Source organism: Sinocyclocheilus rhinocerous, unplaced genomic scaffold (genome assembly GCF_001515625.1).
Source record: "Sinocyclocheilus rhinocerous isolate Xijiao unplaced genomic scaffold, SAMN03320098_v1.1 scaffold2583, whole genome shotgun sequence".
NCBI classification, from domain to species: domain Eukaryota; kingdom Metazoa; phylum Chordata; class Actinopteri; order Cypriniformes; family Cyprinidae; genus Sinocyclocheilus; species Sinocyclocheilus rhinocerous.
The window spans coordinates 59,960-75,764 of NW_015650696.1; the positions used below are offsets into that span (position 1 = coordinate 59,960).

The 15,805-nt window shown below is 36.4% G+C and overlaps 1 protein-coding gene across 1 annotated transcript in view; it reads left to right on the forward strand.

Moving 5' to 3' along the window:
* LOC107712247 (mannosyl-oligosaccharide 1,2-alpha-mannosidase IB-like) overlaps nt 1-15,805 on the forward strand; it is a 105,025-nt gene that overhangs the window by 22,071 nt on the left and 67,149 nt on the right. Inside the window, exon 3 of the mRNA XM_016517429.1 lies at nt 2,900-3,158. Coding sequence (XP_016372915.1) covers nt 2,900-3,158 — 259 coding nt within the window. The remainder of the gene's footprint in view (nt 1-2,899; nt 3,159-15,805) is intronic.

A 15,805-nucleotide genomic window follows, 5' to 3' on the forward strand; every position in this document is an offset into this window, starting at 1 on the left:
TACGTTTGTATGCCCGCCCGGTCTGTTCTGTTCTCGTGCTCCATTTAGGCGCGCTGCATTCTGATTGGTTCAGATAGCATACTGCGGGGAGGTCGGGGCGCAGAAAATCGTGCTATAAAGCGATTTAGAAATTGCGCAAGCTCAAATCGCGATTTTATGACTATTTCGATTAATCGCACCGCCCTAGTTCTTATCCTCCAATACAGTGACGCTAGTGTTCGTCGTATATATCTTTTAAGCTAATGAAGCACTATGATGCAAAATAGTGGCTAAATATTATCAATAATAATAAACTATGCACTTAAGTAAAGCATTGAAATGAATGTTAAGACCGCATAGATTAGCAGATGTTTTGTCGGTCTTCCCCACTCAGTCTTACTGTCACCTGGCGAACGTTTCCAGGCCGTAAATAACAATGAGTGAACCAGTCTGAGATAACCCGCGTCGCCCCAGCATATCACTGTCTGTGTCACTGTATCCACCTGACCTCTTTTCCTTACAATCCCCTCCTGCTCTCTCTTTAGGCTGGTGTGCTTCATTGATTCACAGGACCTAAAAATCTTCTGTCTCCACCCTTATTCTTCTTTGTGTGTGTGTGGCATCAGATTGTTACTTTGTGGCTTGTGTTATATGATGAGTCTTTTGTGCGTTCTCCCACACTCCGCCCCCTTAATTGCTCTTAAAGGGGTCATATGATGCTTTTTTAAAGATCATTATTTTGTGTATTTGGTGTAACAGAATATGTTGACATGCTTTAATGTTCAAAAAACACATTATTTTTCAAATACTGTACATTATTGTAGGTCCTCTATGCCCCGCCTCTCTCAAACGCTTCGTTTTCTACAAAGTCCCTCCTTCCGACAAGCGCAGTCTGCTCTGATTGGCCAGCTGACCCAGTGCATTGTGATTGGCCGAACACCGCAAGCACTCGTCGGAAATGTAACGCCCCTTACCATAATCGCGAGCTTCATCTTTCAAAATAAATGTAAAGACAGAGCCCGAAAGGGGAACAGAGTCGCGTGACAGACACAGTGATGAAGCTGGTATGTGTTTGCAGTACACAAGCCACGGTTAAGACAGCTGACTCCACTGTGATGTGTCTCGCACTCTCTCTCTCTCTCTCTTTCTCTCTCGCTTGCTCGCTCGCACACACACACACACACACACACCACTCTCTCTCTCAAATACTAGCAAATACTTAAACTAATAACAAAACAGTAGCTGATTCTGAATTACCTCCTCTCCTAGGTTCACGAAACGGTCTTCCATAAAATGCATTGCTGTTCTGTTGTAAGTGATCCAAATAAAGTGCTTTTGCTTTCGCACTGAATCACACAGCGTCTCCCTGACATGGCTGTTTCAACACTAACTGCGGTTACTGAAACCATGCCTTCTTTCTTTGCGTGCACATTTGGGCGGCATTATGCAAATATTTCCACATAGTGAGGTAGATATGTGGGGGCGTGTTAGAACGAGCCGTTTTAGGGGGGCGTGGCAGAGTCTTAACTTTGATAAAGAATATCTCTTTGGTTTTGAGACTTTAGTCTTTGCAACTTCAGGGATCTTATCTATGCACAATCAGCTTGTAATACTCCAAAGAGAAAGGAAAACTTGAAATCGCATCATATGACCCCTTTAACTACATGCATACTAATGAAAATAATATTGTTGTAACACATTTTCTTTTAATACAATTTTAGTACCATTTATTAAAAAGCACTCTGGGAATGATTTCTGAATAACCTACACGCTGTTATGAAAAAAAAGCCAGTAATTATGGTAATTTAAGTCACAGAGTCCAAGTAAGTACATATGGTAAACACTCAGTTCATTATAAGTCGAACACGAATGGATGTAATGATTTGCGGTTCACTCATTTAGTCATGTTTATTAAAAATCAGTATAAGGTTCTTTAGAATTATCTAAACCGATTAATCTTTCTGTCTGTATGAGTTTCTGACTTGTATGCTGCATATTTGTTTTTTCGTTTTCTGTCAGCAAAGTCAATGCAATTGAAAGACGTATATGTCTGTTTATTGTCTTTGTTTTATTTCACAGTCTTCTCCGGCTCTTTTAACCCATCACATTTGATTCAGACTGCAAGCTTATAATGTATGAATATAATTTATTTTGCTTTGGAGCTGTAGATTTAGCAGGGTTACAGAAACTTGCTCTATGTTTTTCATTTGCAGAAGAAATGCCTGTGAATAGATTGTCTGCCTCATCATAGAAGCTGTGAGCAGTGTAAAAGTCTGTGATTATTGTCCCTGCAGTCATATCTCCATTTTTCCCCTGACTGGAAGATTTATAACAGAAGAGTTGATTATAAACCTATGTTGGTTTTTTGGAGAGATTGGTGAGGTTTGTTTGTTGTTAATGTACTGTCCTCTGTGGGAGGAGTTCATTTCTTCCTTCTGTGTATATTTGTATAAAATACAATTAATCAAAAATAAAGTTTAAAATAAGTTTATTTTAATATATAAATTTTTTTTCTGTGATGACAAATCTGAATTTTCAGTCTTCCGTGTCACATGATCCTTCATAAATTTGTATCTTTTTATCATTTTTATGTGATGGTTTGGTACAAAAATATTTATTTGAAAGGAAAATCTATTGTAACATAAATGCCTTTGTCAGTTTTTTAAATCCAAGGTCTTGCTAAATAAATGTATTAATTTACATTTTACTGACGCTAAACTTTTAAACAAGCCACGGATGTGTGTATGTGTAAAATTATACTAACAATTTATATAATATTTATATTAACAAGTTATATAAGTTGAACATTTTATAAAACATTTTATATAAATAAAATATAGACTGGCTCCTACACTATTTTTTTTTTTTTAATTGCAATTAAAGTTACTCTTTACTGATATATTTCACTGTGTGCTTGCAGGGAAGAAGAGGAGAGCCTTCGTGACAAGATCCGGGCAGATCATGAGCGGGCACTGCAGGAAGCCAAGGAAAAGCTCCGCAAATCCAAAGAGGAGCTGAAGGCAGAGATCCAGACAGAGAAGACCAAGGTAGCCGAGGACCTGAAGAAGAAAGATGGACCCAAACCACTGCCTCCAGTACCTATGCCCAAACTGGTAGGGGTCAATAATGGTGACCCAGGGGACCCTGACACCAAGGAAAAGAGGGACAAAATCAGAGAGGTGAGAGGAGTGTGTGTGTGTGTGTTTACATGCTTTAAACTTGCAAGCACACTCTACCTTCTAGTGTTTGCTACTCCTGTAGATGTATTCTCTCTCTGTAGTGCTTTGGTTGTAGATGAACGGAAATTGTTTTGTTTTGTTTGTTTTTAAATTGAACAGTTTTTGGCCATTTAATCTGTTGCATATTTAATCAAACCAGGCTCTTCACAGGTATAATTATCATTTTTTTGAAAATGGGTTGCAATCTTGGATGAGAATAATTCTGAGAGAGTTATAGCCACTGGCTGATTCGTTTTAAATGCTATTACAGATTTCCACTGATGTAATGCAGAGTTTGATTTTCATTCTTCCAGATGTACCACAAAATTTGTCTTACTGTGTGAGATCTGTTCCCAAATGAAGCAGATGTCTGTTGGAGTTGGAGTTAGAGTTGTTTGCTAAGGCAGGCATTACGGCTCCAATTCTCATACTCAGGGTTTGGGATTTCTTGCATTATTCATTTTACGGACACGAATAATATTAAAATCTACTTGACTTTTAATATTGATCAAGTTTAATGTGTTTTAGTTGGCGGTGACACTTTAAGACCTCTTACATAAAGCTCAACAGCCTGTGGGCTGCAGATGATGAGTCAGCACAGCTTGCAGTAAATGCCATTATTTTCACTTTCAAATTGCTGCTTGTCTCTAATGAGCCCATAAACCTGGAAATAAATGTTTTCTTTTGTTTAGTACTTTTTCTCCCCACATAAGTGTGTGTGATTGAAAGTGATGGTTATGTCCCAGGAGTAATTGGTGTCTTTGAGTGTAAACTGAGATGATTGTTGCAGTAGAGCTTTTCACCGTGCAGCTAAACTCTGGCTAATGTCTTCTGTAAATCCCAGGTTAAGTCACTTTTAACTCATGTAGTTTTGAAAGAAACCAACCAATTTTAACCTGTGTTATCAAAAACTGCTCTGTTGTCATCCAAGATGCTATCCACCCTGCACAGTCTCCCTTCCTCAGTTCCTGATCAAAAACACTACTGTGATTACTTGTTGAGAGTTAAACGGGCATTCAGTAGTTCTTTAGCTAGTATTAGCATTGCCCTAATTAAAGTCACTTGAATCAGCTAATCAAGGTCTTCAGACTCACTAGAAACTTCCAGGCTTGTGTGTTGAAGTTGGTTGGAAGTTGGAACTAAACTTTGTTGACCTGTTGGCCCTCCAGGAGCAGGATTGGACACCCCTGGTGTACACCATAAAGTGCTGCAGTGATGACGTATTTTTGTAGGCCAACCTGGAAGTTAGCACCACCCTGGTTCCTTCGATTAAAAAAAACTATAGGATTTTCCATTGGCTTTTGGATTGTTGCAGGAAATAAGCTCTGCGACCAACAAAAATGTATTATCCTTACACGCTTCGTTCATCATAATCTTCACAAATGAACATAACATTTATGAATTTTGAAGTCTAAATACAATCGCCAGCCAAGTAAAAATCTAAACATAGGCTAAAAACGAACAATACCACAATCGCACAACTCTTTCAGTTAAAAACTGTTAGAATATTTTGTGAGAGTGTGAGTATAAACACGTTGAAGCCGTAAAAGTAGACTAGTGAGTAGCCTCTCACTCTGTAGTCACATGTAGGCACTTGTTAACAGCCACTAACCAATTTGTCTCGTTTGATTAAATTTGCATAGTTAATTGTTATTTTCCTGTTTATTACTTTTTTGAAACAATCTGTATTGTATAAAGTGCTATAAGTAAAAGTGCCTTGACTAGTAGTTAGGGCTGGATTTTGACACAAATTTCACGATTCGATTCGATTCTCATTCACAAGCTTTCGATTCGATTACCGATCTGATTCAATATCGATTATTTTGGATACATATCAGGTACAGTACATGCCAAATTTTCTCAAGGAAAAAAAATCTCTCAACTAATGCTGTAAAATATACATGAGAGTCAGTTGGTACTACATTATAATATTGAAGGTTAAAATTGACTGATTTGTACTGTACAAATGCTTAAATTGCACTTAATAAAGTTTTTATAATAATTAAGTTACAATTTTTAACTTAGTTTTTTTTTTAAATATACACATTTAAATAGTGGCTGTCATAAAAAACGGATTTTTGATTTGTACTGTACAAATGCTTAAATTGCACTTAATAAAGTTTTTATAGTAATTAAGTTACAATTTTTAACTTAGTTTTTTTTTAAATATACACATTTAAATAGTGGCTGTCATAAAAACTTGGAAGGATTTATTCAAACACAAATAAAGCATTAAATAATGGTAAAAATTATAATAATGGTATATGGTGCATATATTTAGCAAAATGCTACTCTCGAGTTTATTTTTCTGGCTGACTATCGAGTTTATGGTCACCAAATATGCTTTCTGAGGTAAATGTGATGTTACATGAATTGTTTACAAGCTGTTATATTGACGTCTTTGCGCGACTGAAACACTAATTGAGAGATTACATGAGACAGGATACGGATTGTAGAGTTGTAGTCTTTCTTTTAACTTGCCTTCGGATGTTTAGTCATGTTTATTTTGTGCTGAAACTGGAATTAATGTGGAGGAGATGATCAGGTCACGTGCGCCTCGCGCTGCCGCGTCTGTTGTACTGAGGCGCTACAGCTAGTGTTGTCACGGTCCCAAAATTTCAGTATTCGGTACCAATACCAATGAAAATCCACAGTTCTCTGTACCAATTTCGGTACCAAAGCAAAACACAAAAACATACTAATTAAAAAAACACAAACAAAAATAAATCAATGCCATTCTTTATACTTATTTAAAATTGTTTCAAGTTTTTCCGCAAGTAATAAAAGTATGAAAAAAAAGTGAACAAGTTTCACCCAAAAGTTTTTGTCATATTTCTGCTGCTGCTGAAAAACATATGTAAACTGTTGTCTGTTTTAGGGTTTGCTGGTGTGTTTCATGATCTTCTTCAGCCTGCAGCTGTAAAAGGAAAATATAATATACTTAAGTAAAGCAATGGACTGAGTCTGACCAAATGCAACATTAGATCATTGACACCAGCTATAATATAACTTTTCAGTAAATAACAAACCTCAGCTTTTATAATAAATTTTGATAAGATTACATATATTTTAAGTCAAGTGTATATCAAATAGATGGACACTGTAGTATTAAAAACACTTTACAATAAGATTCCATTTGTTGGATAACATGACCTATCAATGAACAATAGTTATATAGCAATTATTCTTCTTAGGGTTCATTTCAAAATTTACTAATACATAAAATCAGTTCAATCTGTTAAAATTATTTAATGCACAATGAACAAACATGAATGATCAAGTATTTGTTAAATAACATTCAAAAACATTAATGTTGTAAAAATATATTGTTCACTCACTGTAAGATGTTACTAGATCTAACATTGTACAGTAAAGTCTATACAAGAGATAAAATTTGACTGTACTTTTATTTAATCCAAACTGTGTTCATATTTAATTTTAAAGGGCTTTTAAAACCTGCTAGAGATATTCAGCCAAGAATTACAACTAACTAAAAAAAAATTTGACTATACTTTTATTTAATCCAAACTGTGTACATATTTAGTTATCTATACCTGCTAGAGTTATCCAGCCAAGAATAACAACTAACCAACTAACTCTCTCTCTCTCTCTAGCTCTTGAGCGATTAAGCTATTTAGTTAATAAAATTGCGGGGCAGCGCTAAAAAGTTTGTTCTTGAATGTCTGAGTGCGGCTGAGCTGACTGACCGTGTGTGTAGGCCTGTCGCAATAATCAATATATCGACTTAACGTGCAATATATGTACATGACAAAAAAATTTTTATATATTAGAATGAGTACATTACAATATAAATTTATTAGAACGAGTACATTATTATTTATGGGCTTAAAAACAAGATGCAAACAATCAGAATATTGTACCTGGTGGGGAGTGCCCAATGTAAACATGAAACATATGCCATAACCTATTTTGTACTGTGGTTCAGTTATGGAGGCCCTTCATAATGCAGAGGTCAACTGCCTGCTCTGCCAGTAGTTAGAAATGGCACTATAGTATGCAGTGTTTAATAAACAGCTGTTTTACTAAACTCTTCTGAGGTGAAATTCAATGCAGTCCCGTACCGTGCTACGTATCGTATCGTGGCCTCTGTATCGTGATACGCATCGTATCGTGACTTTGCTGGTGATACACAGCCCTAGTGTGAACATTATAATACATGGAACAAGGAGCAAGATTGTTTACCCAGGGTTAAGAATGAGTTGTGAAAAGTCCGTAATTAGCTGTAATGAGAGGTCTGCAGAGTGATGTGGATGAGGGAATACAGGGCACTGCAATCTGCTCTATCTGTGTGTTAATGTGTTTTAGATTGGGAATATGGAGTCTTTATGCGCTGTGTAGGTTATAGAGGAGACATCTGCATTCATCCACCACCTTTTCTTTTCTTTTCTCTTCCTCACACTCACATAGATACATCCATTTGTATGAATACCCTGCAGGATGAAATCCAGCATCCCAACATCTCTCAGCGGACTGCTCACAGCGGGGCCATGTGCTGCTTACTTTGGCGCCTTAACCATCTTTTTACTCTCTTGATGTGTGTGTGTCCTGCTTTCATTTAAATGCACTTTGTTGCCTTGATGCACATTATTAATCCAGCTTCCTAAACCCACCTTTTCCATAGCCTTCAGTTTGCATCATTGGCCATTTTCTCTGCTTTCTCAGAGTGAGTGAGTAGCACACTGGCTGCTGATGACACTTCTCGCAAAAAAAAAAGAAAAAAAAAAGACTCTCTCGTTTGTCAGTGAATTATGATGAAAACTAGACCCAAATGTCCTGATGACCATTTATTTCCACACAGTTCTCATTGCTTGTTTTAAATGCTAGCAGCTGTGTTTGTGTTTGACTAAACAGCTGTTGCGGTTTAACCGCAGCTCAGTCCAGTATTAAAAGTGTGTGTGTGTGTGTGAGTGAGTCTAGGACAGTGCCTTTGCTCATCACATTCATGAATTTCTCTCTCATATATTTTTACTTTTATGCTCACCCACACATGCACTAGTTCACAGCTCTCACGTTAAATAATTACCTCACACAAAATGCTAACACGATTTCCCACAGATAATGCTAATACACTAGTTTCACTTATTTAATGCTAACAAACTAGATTTACTTGACTGTGTCCTAACAAGATGTATCAATACAACATGGGATAAAAGGTATTTTTTCCATGTTAGAGTTTTTGTCTTGACCAGCCAAAACAGCAGTTGATGGCTCAGTGATTATCTCAGGTATGTTTTGTACAATATTATAATTGTTTAGTTTGAGTTTGAATATAATTTCTGCATGACTTTAATAGTCATAATTAAAGAAACAATGGATAATTTTCCTCAGATGTTGAAAATAACTTCAAACTGTGAACCCTGTGTAAATAAGTGTATTAGATGGCAAAGATTGTATCAGTCACTGAGTATGTTTTGAATAATATTAAAATGATTCAATATTCATGAATTTGATTATGTACTTATCTGTTTTGTTAGAGAGACAGTGTTTGCAGAGAGAACCCACCCACACACTCTTCTGCTTGGCTGTAAATTGTGATTGATTTTGTTGCGTCTTGTAGCCATGTTGCGTCTGATGTAGACATAAAAATTGCTTATCAATATAATCTTAGCGCATTGCATTTGGTTTGGACACAGTGTCACACAAAACTCTTAACACTAGATTTACTACTCATAAAATGCTAATACACCAGAATTACTTCTTGTATACTACCCAGCAAACATGCCCCTTTGGGGCCTGTGTGGGCCCACTGCAGACAGAAAATCTAGCCCACTGTGGGCCCCGATACAGGCAGAGTACACAAAGCAGAGTGGGCCTCCAATGGGGCCAATTGTGGGCCCATAACATCCCCCAGTATGTCCACACCGTGGGCTGGGTGTGGCCACAGTGGGGCACTATGAGTGTGCTGTGTGGGTCCTTAACAAATAACAAATTTAGTTTGGTCCTGCTAAGGAGAGTCCCAGCCGAAAATGTGTACCAATGGCCCCAGTAAGACCCCACAGTATGCCCACACTTTGGAGGGAAATGTGTGCATAAACCTGTGTAGGCCATTGTGGCCTTAACAAATAACAAAATTAGTTTGCTTTTACTTTGTATCTGCAGAATGCTGCAATATTCCTATTAATACAGAATAATTGCACATGTTAAAAGTAGAAGTAATAAATTAAGAGTCATAAATTTCAAATACTTTAATTTATTCACAGCTATGTAAAAAAAAATGCAGAAAACACACACTACTGCTCAAAAGTTTAGGCTCGGTAAGATTTGTAAATGTATTTGAAAGAAGTCTCTTATGCTCACCAAAACTTCATTTATTTTTTTAGATATACAGGTAAAGCAGTAACATTTATGAAGTATTACAATTTATAATAACCGTTTTCTGTTTTAATATATTTTTGAAAAAAAATTATATGATGTTTAAGTATAATTTTCAGCAGCCATTACTCCAGTCTTCAGTGTCATTCAGTCCAACAGAATTTTTAAGATATGCTGATATGGTGCTCAAGAAACATGTTATCAGCATTCCTGAAAACAGTTGTGTTGTATATTTTTGTGGAAACTGTGATACATTTTTTTTTCAGGATCCTTTGAATAGAGCTTTTAAAAGAGCAACATTTACAATTTTTACAAAACAGAACAATGACCAATTATAACTACATCATAACATTAAGTAGATTATAAATCAATCCCCTAAGGGGCACCAGTAGTGCTCTGCCTGATCTTTGATGATCTGGTTCTTCTGCTTCTTCCACCGTCCCAAGTCTCTTACATGACGGAGCCACTTTAATAGAAGTTTCCATTTCAGATGCTGTGGCCTGGCTGTTTTTTGTTCAGCATCTAAGTGAGAAAGAAAACGTAGAGTTGACCCAAGTGCAAAGCTTACGCTTGTGTTTTCCTGATTGTTGGAGCATTTCTACCTCAGGAAGTCTCGCAGGGCACCAGTAATCTTTTGTGGAACTTTTATTAATGTTAAAAATAAATTTATTTTTGTTGATGGCAGAGATGCACAGAGAGAGACAAAGAGTGCGAATGAACAGCATGACTAAATGGGACAATGAAAGAGCTGTGGTTGATTGAGAGAGAGAGAGAGTGAGATTAAGGGAGAACAGTGAGTGAAAGTAAAATAATTCATACAACATTTTCAAATTTCTGTTCTAAAACATGTTGACTAAGTTGTTGTAGCCAAATCTGACGTATCCCGTATGAGAGTGTTGTTCTTTTTTTTTTTTCCCACTTCAGCAACATTAGGCATTGGTTACATAATTGAAGATGGTGTTAACACAAGGTTAAGTTATATTCCGGCAAAACACTGCAATCACCACTTTTATAAGCTTACGTTACAGTGTTAGCTCAGGTTGAGACTGTCCCAAGAAGATGTGTGAGTCACAGATGAAAATGGCTTATTGTCCACTACTGCTAATGACACGACAAAGTGCTTTAGCTATGTTTAACAGAGCTATCCACCTTATTTTTCAACACAGAATTAAGCCATTTTCTGTGAATGTTCGAGACTTCTGGTTCATTAGCCGCTGTAGGGAAATAACGAGAAGAATAACAACGTGCAGTAAATGGTAAAACTGTTTGCACTACAAACCAGTGTGTTCACAATTAAGATAATACATTAAAATAACATGGTAAGAGACACTAGTTTGCATTGTCAAGCTGCAAAACGAGCTGTTTTGTACAGCTAAAAATAACTGGAAGCGGATGACACCGGAAGCCAGACACAAAATTTACAAATGGCTGCACCCGTTCTTACGGGAAAAATAAGGTGGATAATGTAAGGTTGATGATAAACGGGGCAACTTCTTGAGCAATTTTGCCGGGCAACTTTTTATGAGCAATGTTGCTTTGGCACTTTCCCATTGAGGATGGGTAACACATTTCTATCTGGATACTTTAGATCGGTCGTGGGCCCTGTGTCTCACCTGGTTGCCCGTTGGCGGCAACGTTGCCCCGTGTATCATCAGCCTAAGAGTTTTACTTTGAAACCTTCAACAATTTACTAGAATTATCAACACAGTCTGAAGAAATAGCAGTTTTGATTTTATGTACCTCTACATGCATGTAAATGTGGTACAATTAAAATGGTTAGTTTTGTAGTACTTGCAAGTAGTGGTCGACCGATATATCGCCAAAGCCGGCATCGGCCGATAAGTTTTTCTGTTTTTCTGGCCGATGTGTTTGAGGCGGGACTTTTATTTTGACGGTGAGTCGGACTTTTATTTTGACTGCGCTGAGAACACCAGCGCCTGCGCACAAAGTGTTCACATTCTCCTTGTTCGCTGTCGTCGTTAACAGTTCTGTCTAATAGGGACAGAAATCTGTCTTATAATCAGAAAGAACTGTTAAACAAAGGAATTAAAATGTATACAAAAAAAAGTATAGTAACGATTGCTTTCATATTATTAGTAATAGAAAGGCAAACATTATAATACTTTCTCGTTTTCCGTCAGCATTCAGCAAATACGCATTTATATCATTTAAACAAATCAATCAATGATCCAGCTGTGAGATCTTGTGAAGTGTGCATGTGTATCCTGCATGATCGCGTGTTCTCTGCGTGACGGTCGATCCGTGCGAATTGAATGCGGACAGGAGGAGAGTTCAGCTTCACTGGAGATGCACGATCGACAAACTTTAAACTCACGAATTCAAATTATGCTGCGCTTCATACTTTTGCCCAATGTCATATTCATGTCATTTTCACTGTGTGCTGTATGTAAAATGAGTCTTACCTTGGCTTTATTTGAAAAAATATGATTCCCAAATCCCAATGCACACAAACTTCCCAGATTACTGAATGCACTGTTGGTTACAGTGTTTACTTCCTTTTTAATTATATTTTTATTAAATATTTATTTATTTGTGAAAAATAATTTGTCATCTAAAGTATAAGCATGTTTATTTTACATTAATCCATTTTCAAATGATTTAAAATTTCTTAAAAATTAATTAAAATAAATAAAATGATATCGGCTTTATATCGGCCATCGGCCACCCTGCTTTCCAAGATATTGGCATCGGCTGTCAAAAAAACAATATCGGTCGACCACTACTTGCAAGGTCCACTGCTGAAATGTTAAAGGCATAGTTGACTCGGAAAGTAAAATTCTGTCCTGTACAAACCTTCATGGCATTCCAAACCTGCATGAATTTATTTTATTTTTTTTGGTGGAAGATTTTAAGATATGTCAAGTGTTTTTTGTCAGTATAATCAGTCAATGGCATCCAATGTTGTTTTCATTGTATTGACAAAAACAGTTGAAATGTTCTTCTAAATCTCTTTTGCATTCTAAAAAAGAAAGTAAGTAATACAGGTTTGGAACAACATGAGAGTGAGTAAATGATGACAGAACTTTCATTTTTGGAAGAACGATCCCCTTAAGAAATTTTAATGACTTGATGCATGAATATGCAGCTTTAAATAAACTTAAATGTACGTACATGACAAAAGATGCAGTGACCTGAGCCTGGTGGCTCTTTATTTATTGGACTTAGCTCCATTATGCCTTACTCGGCAGTTACTAATTTATCACGTAAACGGCAACGGAAAAACAACAATAAACCAAATTAACACCAAAATGGATGTAAAATAATTAAATTTAATGAATTCATAAGCAATTTTAAAGGACATATTAACTGAGAGATTACCTCAGAAAGCGCTCTGAAGGGGCTAGTCGGCCGTTATAACCGTTTGTCGTTTAAACCTGCGACAAGTAATACACTCATAATCAAGTTAACCACTAAAATGGGTGTAATTTAATTTCTATTAATTAATTCAAAACCATTTTGACAAATTTTACAAATTTAAATAGAAAACTCAGAAATTAACTAAGAAATTTAAAAAGCTTACCTGGTTGAGCAGAGCTGGGCGGTACCAGTTAAAGTCGGAATGACAGCTCATTAACGATGCAGAGTTCCAGCAGTTTCATTAGCTAGAGTTAATCACATGCTGAAGAGCTGACGCGCCATTTAATGTATTATTAAATATTACTTTTTCCTTTTTTCCTTGCAGAAATATTTAATAAACCATTACATCACTAATGAATACCATTAATAGCAATGAATGAATTAACAAATCAGTCAGTGATCTGTTTATTCACATGGTTTTATTGTGCCAAATACGTTCATTTTATTTAATAACCTAAAATGTATTTATGTACAAATATAAATACATTGTATTACAACAAAAACAATGTATACGATTATTCATTATGTATATAATGAATATATATAATGGGGGGGGGGGGGGTAATTGTTTTCGTCGCAATGTTGTAAAATAATCAACCAACTGGGGAAATATGGTGATATCATACAGTATATATATTGTATATATTAGGGGTGTAACAGTTCACAAAATTCGCGGTTCGGTTCGATACGACACAGTGGTATCACGGTTCGGTACGTTTTCGATACGGGGGGTGGGGGAGATTGTTTACTTCGCAATGTTGGAAATATTTCTGTTTTAAACCGTGAAGGCGAGCCTTAATAGCCTCTTAATCTCAGTCAATTCACTTTGCAGAAAGTGAAAGTAAAAACGGAATGACGGAGTAATGATGGAGCTTTCGGCATCTGACGCCGCATATTCTCTCAGAGATGACGAGAGATGAATCTACTTCAACATATTCTGATAACGGTTTTAATTTATTCCCTTAATATTTCTCTTGTGGCCCGTACATAGTGAAAAAAAAGAGAAGAAACGTATTCCGTGTTAAACAGGTTGTTTTTGAAAATCGGTGCTTGAAATAGGCTAAATAAAGCTTTTTATTTCATTGATTTTTATTGATGACTGCAGTGTTAATATTTTAATAATAAAAGTAACTTCATAATAATAATAGGCCTAATAAAAATAAAAATGTAGACAGCGCGTGCCCATCCGCTAACGTTACGCCACTGGGTAGACAGCACGTTACCTGTTATGCCGTTTGGGCTGCCTTGTTGAGCGCAATGGCACTGAGAACATTATATTTCACACACTTTAAGCTCTTTTATTTTCCAATATATATAATGAATAAGTGTTTTTTATTAATGTATATAAATATTATCTGCTGTGATTTATTGGGGGTCTGATGAGGTCTAATTGGGTTTTTGAACTACTGTAATATGATCAAATATATATTCTGTTTGACTTTGTCTGGAAACAGCTGCTACAAACCAACAGGTTTTCTTGTTGACTGTGTGCCGTTTTAGTTAAGTATTTGATGGGCCACTGAATATATTACATTTTTGTTATGGACAATTTAGTTTTTACATTTTACTGTCATTGTCACAGAAATCTAATTTTAATGCAACATTTGCATGTACAAGAAAAAAATCATTAAAAAAATAAGTTTGATTAGCATCCAGTCTTAAAACAAAGTTTTAGCTGTCCTGTGCTGTTAACATGGGGGATTGCCCACAGAGAACCCTCATGGGGGCCCAAAAGGGCAAAACTTCTGTGGGCCCCGAATGGGCTACCCCACAAGGGGCCCCGGGTGATTTTTTTTGTGGTCATGCCCACAGTGGGTTGCCCACATAAAAAACCCCTCATGCTTTTGTATGTGTTTGTATGATTTACTGAGCTGCTGTTGAATTAGCACAGTGCTAGCTTTAAAGAACCTGTTGAAGGGACAGGAGCTGACAGGAAACGATGCTTCCATAATGCCCCTCTCTCTTCTTTGCTACAGTAGCACACCTCTCTTGCTTCGTGTGATAAACGAAAGTGCTGAATTCATCTTTCTTATGTGGATTAGCTGCTATGTTTCTAAAGCTCAGAGGAGAAAGATAAAAAAGGAGAGAAGTTAGCTGTGTACATTGTTAATGGTGTCTGTCAGGGTTTGTTGTTTGCTTTTGCATGTGATGTGTGTGTGTTAAGGACTTTGTGATAGAACCTGATATTGTAACATGAATCTCAGATCTGGTTCGCAAGGTTAAGCATAGAAACAGCGTAGTGGAAACAGCAGACTCCCATATATACAGTGGGTACGGAAAGTATTCAGACCCCCTTAAATTTTTCACTCTTTGTTATAATGTGTGTTTATTAAGGATTGTTATAAACTTAATCATCATAAAATCATATTAGATCCAAATTTAGATTAATCAATCTACCTAGAACAGCACCTAAACACTGAACTGTAGCTGACACCCCTTAACACCACTGTAGCTGAGCTCAGATGCACAGGAGCTCCCATTCTCCATCTTCATTAGTTTTCTGTGTCTGTTTACCAGTTCTAATAGATAGAAATAAAGTAAACCATATGTGAAGAAGTTTTATAGTGTTTGCCCTGGTGTTTTTAGCAATAGAATTAGGGGTGGCACGATACCATTTATTCAGAACCGATCCCGATCTGATGCCAAAAATTCTGAGTATCGGACGATACCAATACCAATCCGATACCAGCACAGTTTTTTTTTTAAAATCTGTGTAGAATTTCTATACCTCCAGTGTGTGTTGACCTGATCATCACTCTTTTGTGTGTTACACACAATCTACTAAATATAGACAACTTCATTATAAAGGAAAATAACAAATGAAAAAAATATATAATCATAATCTATGAGAAAAATACTATTATAAACTAGGTTAGTGGATAATTCAGCAGCAAAAG